Below are 17,594 nucleotides of genomic sequence, written 5' to 3' on the forward strand. Positions count from 1 at the left end.
CGCTGTAAGCGAGGTGAGTGCAGCACTGGCACTCTGCTTCTATCTGCGCCATTACTTCTGTGCAAGAAGACGTCAGTCAGACGTCAGAGATAGATGCAGTGATTGACAACAGCGCTCCCCCCACAGCTTCTAGCACGGCCCTCAAACAAATCATCAAGGTACAGTGCTGTTGTCAATCACTGCTTCTATCTCTGCCACTTGATTTCTTCTTTCAGACGTAATGGCGTAGATATTAGAGTGCCAAAGCGGCACTCACCTCGCCCACAGGTTCCATCATCCAGGACATCCTCAGGGGGCGGTGATGCAAGAAACTACTAAGTGTAACGCCACCACCGGTGTCCCCCGTGTAGTCCCCTCCCACAGCACTGAGGGCAGCACACTCACCCTCCCGGGAGCTCAGTGGTGGCTGCTCCATCCGTGGTCCATGCTGCCAGGTCCACAGCCTGCGCACGCCGCACAGGTCTCCTGGAAGCACTTAGGGGACGTGCAAATGCACCTATCCCGAAGGGCCAGAGCCACAACCCAGATGTACGGTACCTCTCAGCCTATGGCTTGAAACTGAAAAGGAAGATAAATAGCAATCTGTTAATGGATCCGTTCTCCACAGACTCCCATGTTAAAAAAAATGGATCTGACAAATTATATTGCCACAGATCTCTGCAGGATCCACTGTATAATTAATGATTACAGGAGATGGGAACTCAGACATAGCAAAGTGGATACGTTTTTACCAAATCACTTCAGAAAAACTAAAATTGCAGCAAAAACTGCGCTTCATTTTACGCTGCAGATTGCACAGAGGATGAGGAATCAAAGAAAACAATGAAAACTGAACACAATCCACATCACTTCCAAAGAGGATTTCGCTGCGGGCCTGAATCTGCTGTGGTTTTTCATTGCTGTTTGCACAAAATAAAAAAAAAAGTCATATGCAAATACAGTCTTAGAAAGCCATTTCCATCTACAGTAAGTATTCCGCTCTCCTGGAACCGGAGCCAAGCCATTTGAGCATTGGACTGGAGTCAATGAAACACTCCCTGAAAACATCTGCTGGAAGGAGTCATCTATTACAGCTAATGAGCCGTCGCTCTGCGAGATTGTGCCAGCACTTTATCGTGGGCACTGCTTGACGAGAAAAAGCTTACCCTGCGCTGAAAGGAAAGCGGAGCCCCGTCTATTAGCTCCTAGACATAGAGGGCCTCATCCTACAAACACCTCGACGCTCATTTCACAACTATACAGATGCCATTTTGGCTTCATGACTGTGGCTCCGTTGTAACTTTACACCATATAAGGTGGCTCAGTGCTAAGTTTACGCCATATACAGCGGCTCAGTGGTTAGCATTGTTGCTCTGTAGCGCTGGGGTCCTGGGTTCACATCCCACCAAAGACAACATCTGTAAGGAGTCTGTATGTTCTCCCTGTGCTTGTCTGGGCTTCCTCCCACACTCCCAAGACGTACTGATAGGGAATGTAGATTGTGAGCCCCAATGGGGACAGTGGTGATCACATCTGTAAAGTGCTGCATAATATGATGGCACTATATACGGTAATCAATGCATAATAAATGTGTAAAAAAACGTCATGTCAAATGTATATGATCCTCCTGAATTGTAAAGCGCTGCGGAATATGTTGGCGCTATAGAAATAAAGATCATTTATTATGTCAGGAAACAAGCTGTGGATATAAGGAGCACAATAGGGTCTTACCAGTGTAAAATATGGTGACTTTTTAATAGGAAAACGGCTCACCTGGAATGGTTATGAGACTCACTACCAGTATAAAGACATAACCGCTGCAGCCGATCCCACGTGCCAAAGGCAGAAACAAAAACCAGGATAATTGTGGTGTACTTCGCGCTGCTGTACAAAGAATCACTCCAAATAATAAAAGCAATGGGGATGGTTTATTCTACGCGTTTCCAAGAGATATCTCCTCATCTTTCTCAGGAAAATCCACCGATAAATACCGAAAATCTTTTATGGGTGGATTTTCCTGAGGAAGAAGAGGGGATATCTCTTCGAAACGAAGAATTTTTAATGTCGTCAACCATTTCTCAGACAGTTTTCAATGTCTACCGTATATTCAAATTGTCTCTCCAGGACAGGAGACAAACTCTAGCGCAGCGCCACCTATTGGAAGTAGCATCCTAAAAGTCACGTGGATTTCTAACAATCCTTTGCATATGACCTAGGATATATAAGCCAGATCAGAATCCCAATTTCCAGACACGGTGTTTCGGGGTGTTTGCCCCTCGTCAGTGCAAAGTATGGGGTGTCTGATCTGGCTCATGAGAAGTTTTGTGGAGACCACGGGAGAACACTATTCTCCTTAAGTAGACTCTGCAAGCCAGTCTGGCTGCCAGTAAAGTAAGGGGACTTATAGCTGCCATGCCCCTCTGTTTCTATATAGAAGCCTATGGGAAAGTGCCAGAGGGGAAAAAAAAACCCAAAAATCTAGAGAACACAGTTTTTTGAAGATCGACCTATAAGCACTACAAATTATAAAGTAACATCTGGCTACATAAAATTGCTAACAACCCCCACCCCGCAATGGTCAGAAGCCACGGCCACAATTCATCAGTCTCCACCAGGATTCTGGCTTAACATACAACCGTCTCCATCGTTGCTGACTTCTGATGTAACTGGTAGACTGGCGCGGCTGTGCAGATCTAGCCCTAAGGCTATGTGCCCACGTAGCGCATTTTCATGCAGTTACGCTGCGTTCTGCACTGCTGCGCAACTGCATGCGTCCTGCGTCCCCTGCACAATCTATGAAGATTGTGCCTATTCCATGCCCACGTGGCGTATAAGAACGCAGCGCTTCGGCTACTGCTGAATCGCTGCGTTCTAAAAAGCAACATGTTACTTCTTTCATGCGCTTTGGATGCAGCCCCCGCTCTGTCTATGGGAGAGGCTGCATCCAGAGCGCATGAAATCAGCTTTTCATTATGCACTGTTTCTGCAGCGATTTGAAGCGCACGTGTGCTGTTCAAATCGCTGCAGAAAGTCTGCAGGGACAGGACGCAACGTGTGCACATAGCCTAAACGTTGCATTGCAGTCCAGAGGCAGCATATTAGGTAGGCCTTTTTCACATGTAGAGGTTGTTGTGTGCGGAAAATGCAGCACTGACCACAAAATGAGATTTCTTGTGTTTTTGACCTTGACCACCAATGCATTTTTTTTTTACATGCTGCATCTCAATTCTTTTAGCATTTTTGCTGTAGTCTTTCCACCATTTAGAAATAGATCAGTAGAAAAAAAATACATAAAACACACAAAAACCCACCACAGCTGCATTGTTTGTGCAGGTAGAAAGCAAAAAAAAAGCTAAAAGTGAACAGTTATAAAGCAGCAGCAGTTTAGCATACAGCACTGTATGTGAGAAATGACTGTACCTTGAGCTCCATGCATTTAACTCTCTGCTCATTTTAGGCTGAGTAGTCCAGTGGGCGGTCCTATCAGTGACTGACCGCCATTTGAGTACACACTTACACCAGTAAGGCTGCCAGTCACCCATTAGGACTGAAGAGCTGAGAATTAATACATTTAAATGGTGAGAAAAGGTTTTCAATCCACCACAGTGAATTAAAAGTGAAAATGATACATTGGGACTGCATTAAGATCGTAGCATAGGAAATACTGACGCGTTTCAAGTCGTAGAGCAACATTTCAATGAATGACACATACTGAATCTATTCGCACAGCGCTGTACATTCTGTTCAGCTCTTCCTATCCTAGGACAGCCTGCCTGTAGAGACCACTGCATTTTCAACACAAGATCGTCCCCTGTACACACAGTAAGGTCTGCCCCAGCTAACAGACGACTAATGTGCTTGGTAGCCTCGGACTGTCCTCTGGCAGATGAGGCATGTGGAATTATAAGACTGGGTCGTTTTCTTCCCCCACATGATATGATGCCACCAGAAGTGTCTCCTCTAGACAAGACATCAGAACTTGGCCAAGATTACATGTGTGCGAGGAGTCGGGGGGGAGATGCCAGGCGGGTGAAAGCAGTCTGCCATCTAAAGTATGGGCACGTGTTGTATTTTTTTTTTTTTCCCCAGGTACTTCGGATCATGTGAGAGCGCATCCATCCTCTGTCGGCCACCATGAACAGTGAGGTATGTGCGGTGTCGCTGCGCATTCATCAGCATGTTAGTATGCCCATAGGGACGTGCTACATGGGCCGACTAGCTAAGGAAACAGATGCCCTCGGGACTAGTCCCCGCGCTCATTAGCATATAATATGTGATCTTTAGAAATACTTTTTCTAAAGATCTCTTTATCTATGCTAGTGTATACAGGGACGGTTAGGCAGCGATTAGCAGTATACACCCAGAACTGCCCGTGGTTCTGCAGGGATATTGCACCTGACAGGTTCCCTTTAAGTATCCCAGCTTTTAAAAAAAAAAAAAATATCTTTTATAGGGAAAATAATCATGAAAAGGCAAGGGAAAAAAAAAAAAAATACCAAAAACTTTAGTACATGCTGTCTTTTGCAAAAAAAATACCTGGCAGGAATGCATTTTTACAGCCTGTAACTTAAAACTCAAAAAACACTTCAAATAATCAGCAAAAAAAAAAAACATTCCCTACCAAAACGATTCTTTGTGAAGCCACCCTACAGCTCATGCCGGCCATACACAGATGGCTGAACGATGCTGCGGGCTGGCAGCCACATCAGATGACTCTCCCATATTTAGGCACGCGTTTAGCCGATCACTCATTTGCGCTTTACAAGAAAGTCGCCAAATGACACAATGACCTGCAGTTCATCTCCGGGATCACAATGAGGTCGGCAGTCCAAAATCAAGGCCATCAGTCGACCCAATACACATTAGCCCATCGGCCAAACTCATGGATATTGGGGGCTTCAGCCGGCATTAGTCTGATGTGTGGGCTAACATTATGTAATTAGTTCTGTGTGCTTGTCCGCACAGTGGCTGTACCATGCGGACGTTGGCTTGTGCACATGGACACAGGCTGACGTGCATTGTGCGCACATATATTACACGCTGACGGAAAATACATGTGTCTGTCCATAGTCGTAGGGCATGAGCACACAGGGAAGATAGTGACAGAGGGTGAAGAATACACTGCCTTCTACAGTACCAGCATGGTGGATGAGATATTACCAGCACCGGAAACTGACTGTTGCTGCGGATGTAAATTACGGCTGCAAAATTTTCTACCTTTCAATGTAAAAGGTGAACAAAAATTGCAAAACGAGGAAGTCCAAGTCCCTGGCCAGCGCAATAGACCGACAAATCTGCTCCCAGTGTATGATAGTGTGAACCAGGCCTGACGATGACCGCAGAAATAACAATCCTAAATGATTGCACCAAGGAGAAGACGAGCATGAAACATACCCCCGGGCTCCAGGCATTCGTGCCCTCTGGTGGACACTCAGAAGCTGGCACATTGGATATCGCTCATATGTAGCAGATTAACCAGACGGGGGAGAAACCGCTCAGTTCTGGGGATGTGATCTCAGGAAAGCTTAAAGTGGACAAGTATTACTAAAACTGACAGGAGAGCGGACCCTGGCACGCAGGAGCAGAAGCTACGGCCATTATTTTCTATAGGACATTGTTGGCTGGAGACATCTACTCTGAAAGGACCAGGAATGACGCGGGTCTGGACGTACAATGCTGCTTTCATTACCTCCTATTGGAACATCTCAAAAATGTATGAAAAAAGGAATACAAAAGTCAGTAACAAAAGCGCCTTGTGCTGAAATAATCCAATCTGCAACAGTCTTCCCATAAAATGCAGCATCCCCCACACAGTATGGAAACCAGGCCTGGCCATTCATGGTGCATTCAGATTCCCGGGATATGTGGCCTCATGGGCTTGTTACATGGGGTGGTGACATAAATGGAGTCAGATCTGGAATGAGCGCTTCCAGCTTTATGCCAGATTCCTCACCCTCCGAGATCAGCGCCATCTTCTCTGCGATTATGCCAGCTGACCATCGATAACACTGGGCACAAACACTTCATGGGTTAGTCTCCAGCATATCCTAAGGGCGGATGAGCAAGCTGCAGGGTGTCCCAACAAGCAGAATGTATGCCGCCTCAGATGCCCTCAGACATATGGTGTAACCATTACCAGGAATCCAGGACATTCCACACATTCATTAGGTCACCGATCGCTAGAGCCCTTGAAGGACAACATCTGCCGGGACTGACGTATGTGGGCAGCTTCACCCATGCCAGTCCTGTCACTGCACTATGCCAGGGCAGCTGGCTGTGGGATCAGCCTGTTACTCCAGTATAGTAGATCAGACCCTCGCCCATGCCAGTCCTGTCACTGCACTATGCCAGGGCAGCTGGGTCTGGGGTCAGCCTGTTACTCCAGCATAGTAGATCAGACCCTCGCCCATGCCAGTCCTGTCACTGCACTATGCCAGGGCAGATGGGTGTGGGGTCAGTCTGTTACTCTAGTATCGTAGATCAGACCCTCGCCCATGCCCGTCCTGTCACTGCACTATGCCAGGGCAGATGGGTGTGGGGTCAGTCTGTTACTCTAGTATCGTAGATCAGACCCTCGCCCATGCCAGTCCCGTCACTGCACTATGCCAGGGCAGATGGGTGTGGGGTCAGCCTGTTACTCTAGTATAGATCAGACCCTCGCCCATGCCCGTCCTGTCACTGCACTATGCCAGGGCAGATGGGTGTGGGATCAGCCTGTTACTCCAGTATAGTATATCAGAGCCTCGCCCATACCAGTCCTGTCACTGCACTATGCCAGGGCAGATGGGTGTGGGGTCAGCCTGTTACTCCAGTATAGAGCAGACCCTCGCCCATGCCACTCCTGTCACTGCACTATGCCAGGGCAGATGGGTGTGGGGTCAGCCTGTTACTCCAGTATAGTAGATCAGACCCTCGCCCATGCCAGTCCTTTCACTGCACTATGCCAGGGCAGATGGGTGTGGGGTCAGCCTGTTACTCCAGTATAGTAGAGCAGACCCTCGCCCATGCCAGTCCTGTCACTGCACTATGCCAGGGCAGCTGGGTGTGGGGTCAGCCTGTTACTCCAGTATAGAGCAGACCCTCGCCCATGCCAGTCCTGTCACTGCACTATGCCAGGGCAGCTGGGTGTGGGGTCAGCCTGTTACTCCAGTATAGAGCAGACCCTCGCCCATGCCAGTCCCGTCACTGCACTATGCCAGGGCAGATGGGTGTGGGGTCAGCCTGTTACTCCAGTATAGTACATCAGACCCTCGCCCATACCAGTCCTGTCACTGCACTATGCCAGGGCAGCTGGGTGTGGGGTCAGCCTGTTACTCCAGTATAGTACATCAGACCCTCGCCCATACCAGTCCCGTCACTGCATTATGCCAGGGCAGATGGGTGTGGGGTCAGCCTGTTACTCCAGTATAGTACATCAGACCCTCACCCATACCAGTCCCGTCACTGCACTATGCCAGGGCAGATGGGTGTGGGGTCAGCCTGTTACTCCAGTATAGTACATCAGACCCTCGCCCATACCAGTCCCGTCACTGCATTATGCCAGGGCAGATGGGTGTGGGGTCAGCCTGTTACTCCAGTATAGTAGATCAGACCCTCGCCCATGCCAGTCCCATCACTGCACTATGCCAGGGCAGATGGGTGTGGGGTCAGCCTGTTACTCCAGTATAGTAGATCAGACCCTCGCCCATGCCAGTCCCGTGACTGCAATATGCCAGGGCAGCTGGGTGTGGGGTCAGCCTGTTACTCCCGTATAGTAGCTCAGACCCTCGCCCATGCCAGTCCTGTCACTGCACTATGCCAGGGCAGCTGGGTGTGGGGTCAGCCTGTTACTCCCGTATAGTAGCTCAGACCCTCGCCCATGCCAGTCCTGTCACTGCACTATGCCAGGGCAGCTGGGTGTGGGGTCAGCCTGTTACTCCAGTATAGTAGCTCAGACCCTCGCCCATGCCAGTCCTGTCACTGCACTATGCCAGGGCAGATGGGTGTGGGGTCAGCCTGTTACTCCAGTATAGTAGATCAGACCCTCGCCCAGGTAGGTGATGCCCAGGAGGAGACACTTGGCACCCTCAGCAGCTTCCATGGCAGGAGCTCTTAGAAGTTGGCATGAGGGCAGGGGTCTGTGCCGCATGCAGGGGGGAGTGTGGCCCTGACAGATGCCAGCTCTGCTCCTGCAGCAGAGGACACAGCGGTGCTGCCATCCCCCCATACAAAGTCCGGCTGTACCGGGCACATGAGCCCTGGGCGCCCACAGGCTGTCCCGAGCCGCTATCCACTCACTGACAGAGGACACACACGGACTAAGTCACTCCACGGGCGCCCATCCCCGTACCTGTTCGTCATCCCCACGACGGCCAACATGAGGGCCCCTCGGTCGGTCCCGTGAAGAGTATGGGGTACGGAGAGCGCCTCAGAGATGGGCGGGATGGGCAGAGTCCCGGGAGCGCGCACTCCTCCTCCCACTGCAGGCGGCTCCACGCCCGGCTCTGACTCACCTCCGCCCACTATGGGCTGCCAATCACCCGCGGAGGAGGGGTCGCCATAGCAACGGCAAGATGAAGACCACGCCCCTCTTTTACTCCACAGGTTATTATCACTGCAGGCCTCTTACTATATCCGGGTACTCCGGGCGGCCACGCCCACTAACCCCGGGTGATGGTTTCCAGCCTGAAACGGTGATGTCATGTAAGGCATTTCCGCGCCATTAGCTCATCCGTCTCCGCACAGCGCTGTGCCTCCGAGTCACCGGCCATGGCGGCCGACACCCGCACTGCAGCCTCCGGAGCTGCCCGCCCTTCTGCTCTCGGCTGGCACACAATTGGGTAGTTTTACCTTAAGAAAGTTGCTTGAGTGGAGCAGGAAATGGTTAAAATAAAGAAATGAAAAGCATGATTATATTAACTCCTTCACCCCCGGGCGAATTTCCATTTTCGTGTTTTTCCTCCCCTTCTTCCAAAAGCTCTATCTTTATTTTTCTGTCAGTGTTGCCATATAAGGGCTTGTTTTCTGCGGGACGAGTTGTACTTTTGAATGACACTATTAGTTTTACCATATAGTGTACTGGAAACCAGTAAAAACTTCCAAGTGAAAGTGCAAAAAAAAGTGCAATTACACAATTGTTTTTTATTTACCATAGTCACTGGAACTTTGTTATGTGACGGGGGCATCTGCTGACCCCCAGCTGTCATGACAACCCATCAAGACCCCATGATCACGTCACGGGGTCGCCAGTGGTGGGGGGAATGACATCCTCCCCACTGGCGTTTGTTAAGTCCCGCTATCATAGATTGACAGTGGGGTTTAACTAGTTAATAGGTGCAGGTGGATCAGAGATCCACCCGTGCCTGTTAGAGGCACATGGCTGATCGGATGTGTGGAGAAAGATGCAGGCTCGGCGTACCAGTACATCCAAGGTCGTGAAGGTGTTAAATATGTCCTCCAGTGAAAACAAGCTAGCAGATGGTGGGGGTCTGACCACTGGGATCCCACTAATTGATGGAGCGTCAGGCAGAACGTGCTCAACCGCTGGGCCAATCACTCCCTATGGCAGGCATGTCACGCTCAGTTTCATCGAGGGCCACCTCAGCATTATGGCTACCTTCACATTACCACTTGTAATTGGAAGGGCTCATGCAGATCTCCATGTAACACAGTATGTGTATGAACTGCAATGTACAAACTGGGCAGGGGTTATAAGAGAGCTGTCCCTGAGTAGAAGGACTGTCCTTATTAATAATAATAATAATCTTTATTTCTATACAACATATTCTGCAGCGCTTTACAATTTAGAGGTTTATATATAAACAGTCATAAGTAACAGTTATAGAAGATGCAATAAATAATGCAAAAATAATGACAACCCTGCTTGCAAGTGTGACGCCCTGGCAAAACCAGGTAGTCACAAAAGTAGTCCACCCTCCTTGTCACCACCAAAAACCCACACCCAGGTACAACACACAACCATTATAGCCTAGCCACCCCCTCATGATAATAAGGACACACCAGTGGGCGGGATCAGGTGGATGAGAACACCCACCTAGGGGTCCTGAGGTGTCAGGGGCGGGAACAAGACAGACAAGTGGAAGTAGGAGAACAGAGCTGACAGTTGACAGTAGAGGAAGTGAAGTGGCGTCAGGGTTGGGGCCCCTGGACTACCAGGCTAGGTGGCAGACAGTAAACAGGGCCACAGGCGACGGAGATCCGGTCGCGGGAGACCTAAAGTGGACCGGGGCAGGGTTGTAGCCCACCGGTACTGACAGCGGGAATCCGGTCCGGAGGCCATGCACAGTCGGGCTACCTGGACCCTAGGACGAGGAAGGTTGCATGCCCCTTGGTAATCAACCAGCAGAGGACGAGGTTTCAGGCCTTGTTCTCCAGAAGCCCAGAGAGCGAAACGGAAGCCTAACGTGGGGGATAGGGTGTCCGTCAGAAATCCCAAGGGTCAGATTTCACGGGCCACAGCTCCCAACATACACAGTACCGGGAGTGGACTTCCCCGCTCCATACGGAGTTGTCCCGGAGAAGACAGAAACACAGAGTGCAGGAGGAAGGGACCCCTGTTTACTACACCCGGGTGTGGGACCTGAATACACCCACCAAAGGCGGCCGTTCACTGGCAACTTGGCTTACCACTGGACTTGTGCGTGATTACTGAACTGTAAGTACACCCTTGATCCCCAGTCCAACCCGGCATGCCCTCTCCAGCAGCCATTACTCCCGTGTACCGAAATCGGGCCCCAGGACTACACCTCCCCTACCCATGGAGGGGATCCCATCTTGCTTCCCTGCTCCATCAGCCCCGGGCGTCCCATCACCAGGCAGCAGCGGTGTCACCATCCCTCACCGCAACCCACGGGTGGCGTCACAGACACATCAAACCCCCCCTGTAAATAACCCCTTCCGACGGTTGTGAGGACGGACGGCCGTGCGAGCCCGGGTCCGGTCACCACTCGAGCCTCAGCAGCGAACCCGGATCCGAGCGGCCCCAGAAGCGGCAGCTTACAATCTACAATGAGGTGAGGTGGTGGTGACAAGATACAAGTGCTTATTTACGACAGTCCAGCCATCTCGAAGAAATGGAGGATAGATAAAGGCTGCATGAGCCGGTCGCCAACTAATCTTTGTAATGCTTTTGGATGCAGTGGAGTTTGACGGAAATTATATCCCTGGCTAGAAGGGCTGTCCCACAGCTGTCCCTGGCTAGAAGGACTGTGCCTGACTAGAAGGACTGTGCCACAGCTCACCCTGGCTAGAAGGACTGTGCCTGACTAGAAGGGCTGTGCCACAGCTCACCCTGGCTAGAAGGGCTGTGCCTGACTAGAAGGGCTGTGCCACAGCTCACGCTGGCTAGAAAGACTGTGCTACGACTAGAAGGGCTGTCCCACAGCTCACCCTGGCTAGAAGGGCTGTGCCTGACTAGAAGGACTGTGCCACAGCTCATCCTGGCTAGAAGGACTGTGCCTGACTAGAAGGGCTGTGCAACAGCTCACACTGGCTAGAAGGGCTGTGCCACAGCTCACGCTGGCTAGAAAGACTGTGCTACGACTAGAAGGGCTGTCCCACAGCTCACCCTGGCTAGAAGGACTGTGCCTGACTAGAAGGGCTGTGCAACAGCTCACCCTGGCTAGAAGGGCTGTGCCACAGCTCACCCTGGCTAGAAAGACTGTGCTACGACTAGAAGGGCTGTCCCACAGCTCACCCTGGCTAGAAGGGCTGTGCCTGACTAGAAGGGCTGTGCCACAGCTCACGCTGGCTAGAAAGACTGTGCTACGACTAGAAGGGCTGTCCCACAGCTCACCCTGGCTAGAAGGGCTGTGCCTGACTAGAAGGACTGTGCCACAGCTCATCCTGGCTAGAAGGACTGTGCCTGACTAGAAGGGCTGTGCAACAGCTCACACTGGCTAGAAGGGCTGTGCCACAGCTCACGCTGGCTAGAAAGACTGTGCTACGACTAGAAGGGCTGTCCCACAGCTCACCCTGGCTAGAAGGACTGTGCCTGACTAGAAGGGCTGTGCAACAGCTCACCCTGGCTAGAAGGGCTGTGCCACAGCTCACCCTGGCTAGAAAGACTGTGCTACGACTAGAAGGGCTGTCCCACAGCTCACCCTGGCTAGAAGGGCTGTGCCTGACTAGAAGGGCTGTCCCACAGCTCACCCTGGCTAGAAGGACTGTGCCACAGCTCACCCTGGTTACTAGGGCTGTACCACGGTTGTCCCTGGGTAGTAGGACTATACTACAGCTTTCCTTGGATACTGGGGTTAGGGCAGTAGGGCTATCCAAGAGCTGTCCCTGGGTTTAAGGGCTTAAGGCGCTGTCCCTGGGATGTAACTCCTACCACAAACTCCCCCTCAGGATAGCACACACTCCATATCCCACCACAGACATCCCCCCAACATTGTGAAACCCCACCTCCCCAATCCTACACAGGCATCTCCCAGCATTATAGACCCAGCAAAACATGCACTCCATATCCACCACAGGCATCCCCCCCAAATTCCACACAGGCATCTCCCACTATCACTATATGCATCCATACAGCATTATAGACCCCCAAAATCCCACTGCAGGCATCCCCCCGCATTGTACACCCCACAAATCCCACTGCAGGTATACCTACAGCATTTTACACTCCAACCAATCCTACCAGTCATCCTCCAGCATTGCACCACCCCACCCAAATCCCACCAAAGGTCTCCCATGCCGCAGAGGGACTGCTGTAACTACTATCAGCAGGAGACAGCAGAGCCTGGGCTAACTGGGCAGCCATGTTGCTGGTGTGAACTATGCCAGCAAAGTGGGAAGGTGGGGGCTTTCCTGATGAAGGAACATCCCTTTAATTTATACCTTTTCATGCTCTTAACCAACGTTGTTAAACCTCTGTTATATCCCTTTAGTGTGCTGGCATGTTTTAGGCAGTGTTTCTAGGGCATCTGTGCACTTCTTCTATAGTGATAGATTAGTCATAAAATGCAACTTGATCTGTTTCCCATCCATCTTTGATCCGCTTCCTTTCCATCACGAGTGTCAGTAGCAGTTTATAATCTGTTCATCTTTTTTTTTACTATTTTTCTCTAAATACCAGACATTCCTATTTCCACATTGTTTGGGGGATTATTTCTCTTGTTTCCTGTGACAGAAAAGGATCGTGAATGTGGCGAGATGTAATGGTCACCAATGTCACCTATTTCCTATCTGCTCCAGGAAACTCGGTCAGGTCCGTCACTCTCCCCTGGAAAGGCTGTCTTCTCGGCTGGAATCGGTTTAGTTATGGAAGTGAACAAAGGCCATGAATATACCTCCATATGTTACTAAAATCTATAACTGAGTGTATTTTTCAGACAGCAAAAGTGTTGGGCATTAAGAGAACCTGTCGTCAGTTTCACGCATGGTAGAGTTAAGGGTACATGCCCACGATCAGGATTAGTAGTGTTTTGGATAAAGTTTATTTTTGCTGCTTCCAAAACGCTGTGTAGTACAGTACAAGCACAGTGGATGGGATTAGTAGAAATCCAATGCCCTCTGTGCTTCTTTTTACCGCTTTGTAAACGCAGCATGAGAGCAGCATGATGTAGGCTAAAAGATCCTGAAACTAACCATGCTTAACTTAGATTACAGGGTGCAGCTGTTCTGACTTTATCTCAGAATTGAGTGTAGCAGAGCTGAGAGCTGTCCCCTTCCACAAGAACCTCTCAATAAAGATTGTGCATTGACTGTGAGGTGTCAATCACAGCAGGGGGCATGCTGGACTGCTCTACTTGTGCAGAGGAGTCACACCAATGTTAATCACAGAGCAATATACCCTTTACTGTTAGTAAACAACAGCTGGCACACAGAAAGGAGAAACACAGATGTTTTTTCTTTTTTAACCCTTGCAGCATGCTGGCCACAGCTTATATTGCGAACTCCTGGTGACAGATTCCCTTTAATCAGATCAAGCTTTGTGAAGGGTGTAAAAGCAATATAAGCTCTTTTTACCTTCATATTCCCAACAGCATTTCCTTTTGGGTATACATCAGTTGACCATAAGATTTACATAAAGCCATATTATACAGGCCCCCTTGCAGATTCAAAACAGCTCTGACATGTCCTAGTATGGACTCCAAATATTTCAAAAGACTGACCTGCACATCCTGCAAGTGTGTATAGGTGCCAGCTGAAAAAACTAAACTAAACTAAAAATCTCATTTTTTTCATATAGCAGTAATGCAGTACCAGAGTTCCCTTATACATTGATGGCATTTAGTGTGCGGCTGTATCCATTTTGTATTTGCTAGTATGGACTCCAGACATTAGCAGCAGGTACTTTAAGGATTTTTGGGTTTAGAATAATTATGGCCTATCAGTATTAGATTGGTGGGGGCCTTACGCTCAGCAGTCCTATACTGTTTAAAGGGGCCCATAGGGATCGAGCAACGTAGTCTCTTTGACGTGTATCTCTTTATCTGCACACCATTTACTTAGTGGTTGTAGTAAAAGTGAATTGCAAATTTGTAGTCCCTTCAAACAGCTGATGGGGTGGGCTTACATAAGTGATCTCGTTGTAATACCCTTTTCTAATGAGCGGCCATTGATATTTTGATCCCAGTAAACCCAATTAATGGCTATGTACACCAGTGCACAATTTATTTTTTTTTTAATTGTTCTTTTTCTTCCTAAATGCAAACTTAAAGGGAACCTGTCAGCAGAAATGTCCCCTAAAACCTAACAGATTCCCCCTCTGCAGCTCCTGGGCTGCATTCTATAAAGGTCCCTGTTATGATTGTGCCCACTTTCTGACCAAAAAAAAGTGTTTATAAAGTTGTTTCTTTTTGGCTTCGGATTCTGTAAATCTGACACGGGGGTGGGCTGCCTGATGGCCGTTATTCTGCCCCCTGGTCCTGTATGCCGCCCCCATCGCTGATTTCCATACTTCTGGACACCGCCCACTGCTCCAGCCATCCCCGCGCATGCCCAGTGCCCATCTCTCGTGGATGAGCACTGTGCCCAGTGTCACCGCTGGTGACGTGCACGCAGGGTTAAGATTATGGGCGGTGCTGTGATGTTTATTTCTAAGCAACCGCCCATAATCGCGGGACCGCGTTTTCCCCCTCGGCCTGCTTCGTTCTGCGCAAGCGCGCTGCTGCTGACCCCCACGTCCTGCGATTATGGGCGGTTGCTTAGGAATAAACATCACAGCACCGCCCATAATCTTAACCCTGCGTGCACGTCACCAGCGGTGACGCTGGGCACAGTGCTCATCCACGAGAGATGGGCACTGGGCATGCGCGGGGATGGCTGGAGCAGTGGGCGGTGTCCAGAAGTATGGAAATCAGCGATGGGGGCGGCATACAGGACCAGGGGGCAGAATAACGGCCATCAGGCAGCCCGCCCCCGTGTCACATTTACAGAATCTGAAGCCAAAAAGGTACAACTTTATAAACACTTTTTTTTGGTCAGAAAGTGGGCACAATCATAACAGGGACCTTTATAGAATGCAGCCCAGGAGCTGCAGAGGGGGAATCTGTTAGGTTTTAGGGGACATTTCTGCTGACAGGTTCCCTTTAAGCAACTTTCCAAATATTTGTCATTAAAAGATTTCTACCATTTTGTTGCTGCTGAGTGCCTGTAAATCCTTCATGCAGTTGAGAAATTGCAAAAAAATACATACGTATCAATAACAGCTCCTGGTCTTGCTCCTGTCAGCTCTCTGCTCTCCCTCACTACACTGGGTTAGACATAGTGGGTATTTGTACACATTTGCAGCGGAGAGGGGAGAAAGTATCTAAAGTTTTATGGAGAGCAGAGAAAACAAGCTGTAGACAAGAAAGCACATGAAGGGGACCAGCAGATCCAGCAGGATAGACAAGGGTAAGTGAATATAGATTATTATATATATATATATTTTTGATCTACAACAGACCCATGGAATTTAAAAAATATAGATGGAAAACCCCTTTACTGCAAGAAATATTCTAGCTGTGAAACCTATAAATGGATAGAAACATGCAACGGTTCTCCCAAAAGATATGACTAAGTGTCTGGCAGCTCCTGCCAGGGAGGCTGCTCCCGAGGATGTCATCCATGTAATTGGTGACTCAGTTTAGATTTTTTTTTATAGGCGTTCACCACAAATAGTGGTCCAGAAGCTTAATTATACAATACCAATAGAAAAAGCATGTTGCTCTAAAAATTAATGGTAGTCAGGTTTATTTCTAATGCTTGGTCTGTACAAATTGAGGAAAATTGACACGTTGTGATAAAAGAAGGCAGTACACAATATGTATTCCAGTGGCCTCCACTTTTATAGAATTTGTTAAGCTTATGATCAAGTAACTTTTGTGCTTGATTCGATTGATGATGAATAAGAACATTTCTGCAGACCTGAATGGTAACTTTTCTGTATGACTTTAAGCAGATCTATCACCGAATTTAACCATGCAACCAGCATAGACCTGATGAGACTGTTGTACTTACTTTGAAAATATCATTCTGATATTAGGGTGAGATTTTTTTTCCAATCCAGTGACTAACTGAGCTCATGCGTTTGTAGTGAGTAGTGTGGGATCTCAGCTAGGACAGTGAAAAGGGACGCTGAGGAGATGTCATTCGGGCTAGGTGGGTGAAGAATGAGATTAAACGCTCAAAAATTCTTATACAGTCATTCTAGACATGGATTTCAACGTAAGTACAACTGTTTCCTGCCTATTCAATAGTATATGAATTTATAAATTTCAGTCCTTGTGGCTTTGCAAAACGACCACCTCAGAAACTGTACATTGTCAACCTGACCATACAGAAACTCAAAAGAAAAACTTGGTCAGGAAAGGCTGACGGAGCAGATATCACTACAAAATATAGCATAGACAGATAGGGGAAAATCTCATGATATAATTTCATCCTAGTGGATTAAATATAAGACCCCAATCATAAGGATGTCATAGAATATACTCCAAGTTCAATTCAAAAAAGTCGTGTAAAAAACACGTGTAGGAGACTTATTCAAAAATATCAAATTTATTAATGTCAATATAACCAAGATAAAATCATTACACATACAAACAAGTTTGAGGTAAGTGGATTCTGTATTCACCCACCCATCAATGAACCACCCAGGTCAGCCCATCATAATATAGAGACCATGGATAAATAGCAAGTGCAATAGTGCTAACAGCACATAGTGTGAACAAATAATCACATCAAACAGTCATCTTATATGGACTTACCCATGGTGTGAAAAAAGTAGGCCAGACAGGGGTGGCTCAGAGGTGGACAGGCAAATACCCTTCAACCCGGACGCGCGTGTCGCCAAAGCTTCATCAGCGGGGTGCAGGCGAATGGATAATAACACAATGCGCTCCTCATTTATAACCGTAACTGCCCTGATTACAGGTGCCATTCCCCATGTGTGTGGACCGCCGATGACACAGCGCATGCGCGCAGGACGGGGCACCCGGAAGCAGCGTCACCACACGGCAGCACTCATCCCCGACGCGCACGTCAGAGGGAATCCCCTCAGTGACGTCACCAGACATGCGCATCGGGAATAATGAGGCCGCCGTGCGGCGACTTCCGGGAGCCGCGTCCCGCGCGCACGCGCAGCAGCAGCGTCCACACTCAGGGAATGTTTGGTAACGTAACTG

The 17,594-nt window shown here is 48.9% G+C and overlaps 1 protein-coding gene across 1 annotated transcript in view; it reads right to left on the minus strand.

Moving 5' to 3' along the window:
* LIMS1 (LIM zinc finger domain containing 1) overlaps positions 1 to 8,434 on the minus strand; it is a 107,490-nt gene extending 99,056 nt beyond the window's left edge. Inside the window, exon 1 of the mRNA XM_075336443.1 lies at positions 8,309 to 8,434. Within this exon, the coding sequence (XP_075192558.1) occupies positions 8,309 to 8,337 (29 nt within the window). The 5' untranslated portion in view covers positions 8,338 to 8,434. The remainder of the gene's footprint in view (positions 1 to 8,308) is intronic.
* Between the last annotated feature and the right edge of the window lie 9,160 nt (positions 8,435 to 17,594).

Source organism: Anomaloglossus baeobatrachus, chromosome 2, assembly GCF_048569485.1.
Source record: "Anomaloglossus baeobatrachus isolate aAnoBae1 chromosome 2, aAnoBae1.hap1, whole genome shotgun sequence".
NCBI classification, from domain to species: Eukaryota; Metazoa; Chordata; class Amphibia; order Anura; family Aromobatidae; genus Anomaloglossus; species Anomaloglossus baeobatrachus.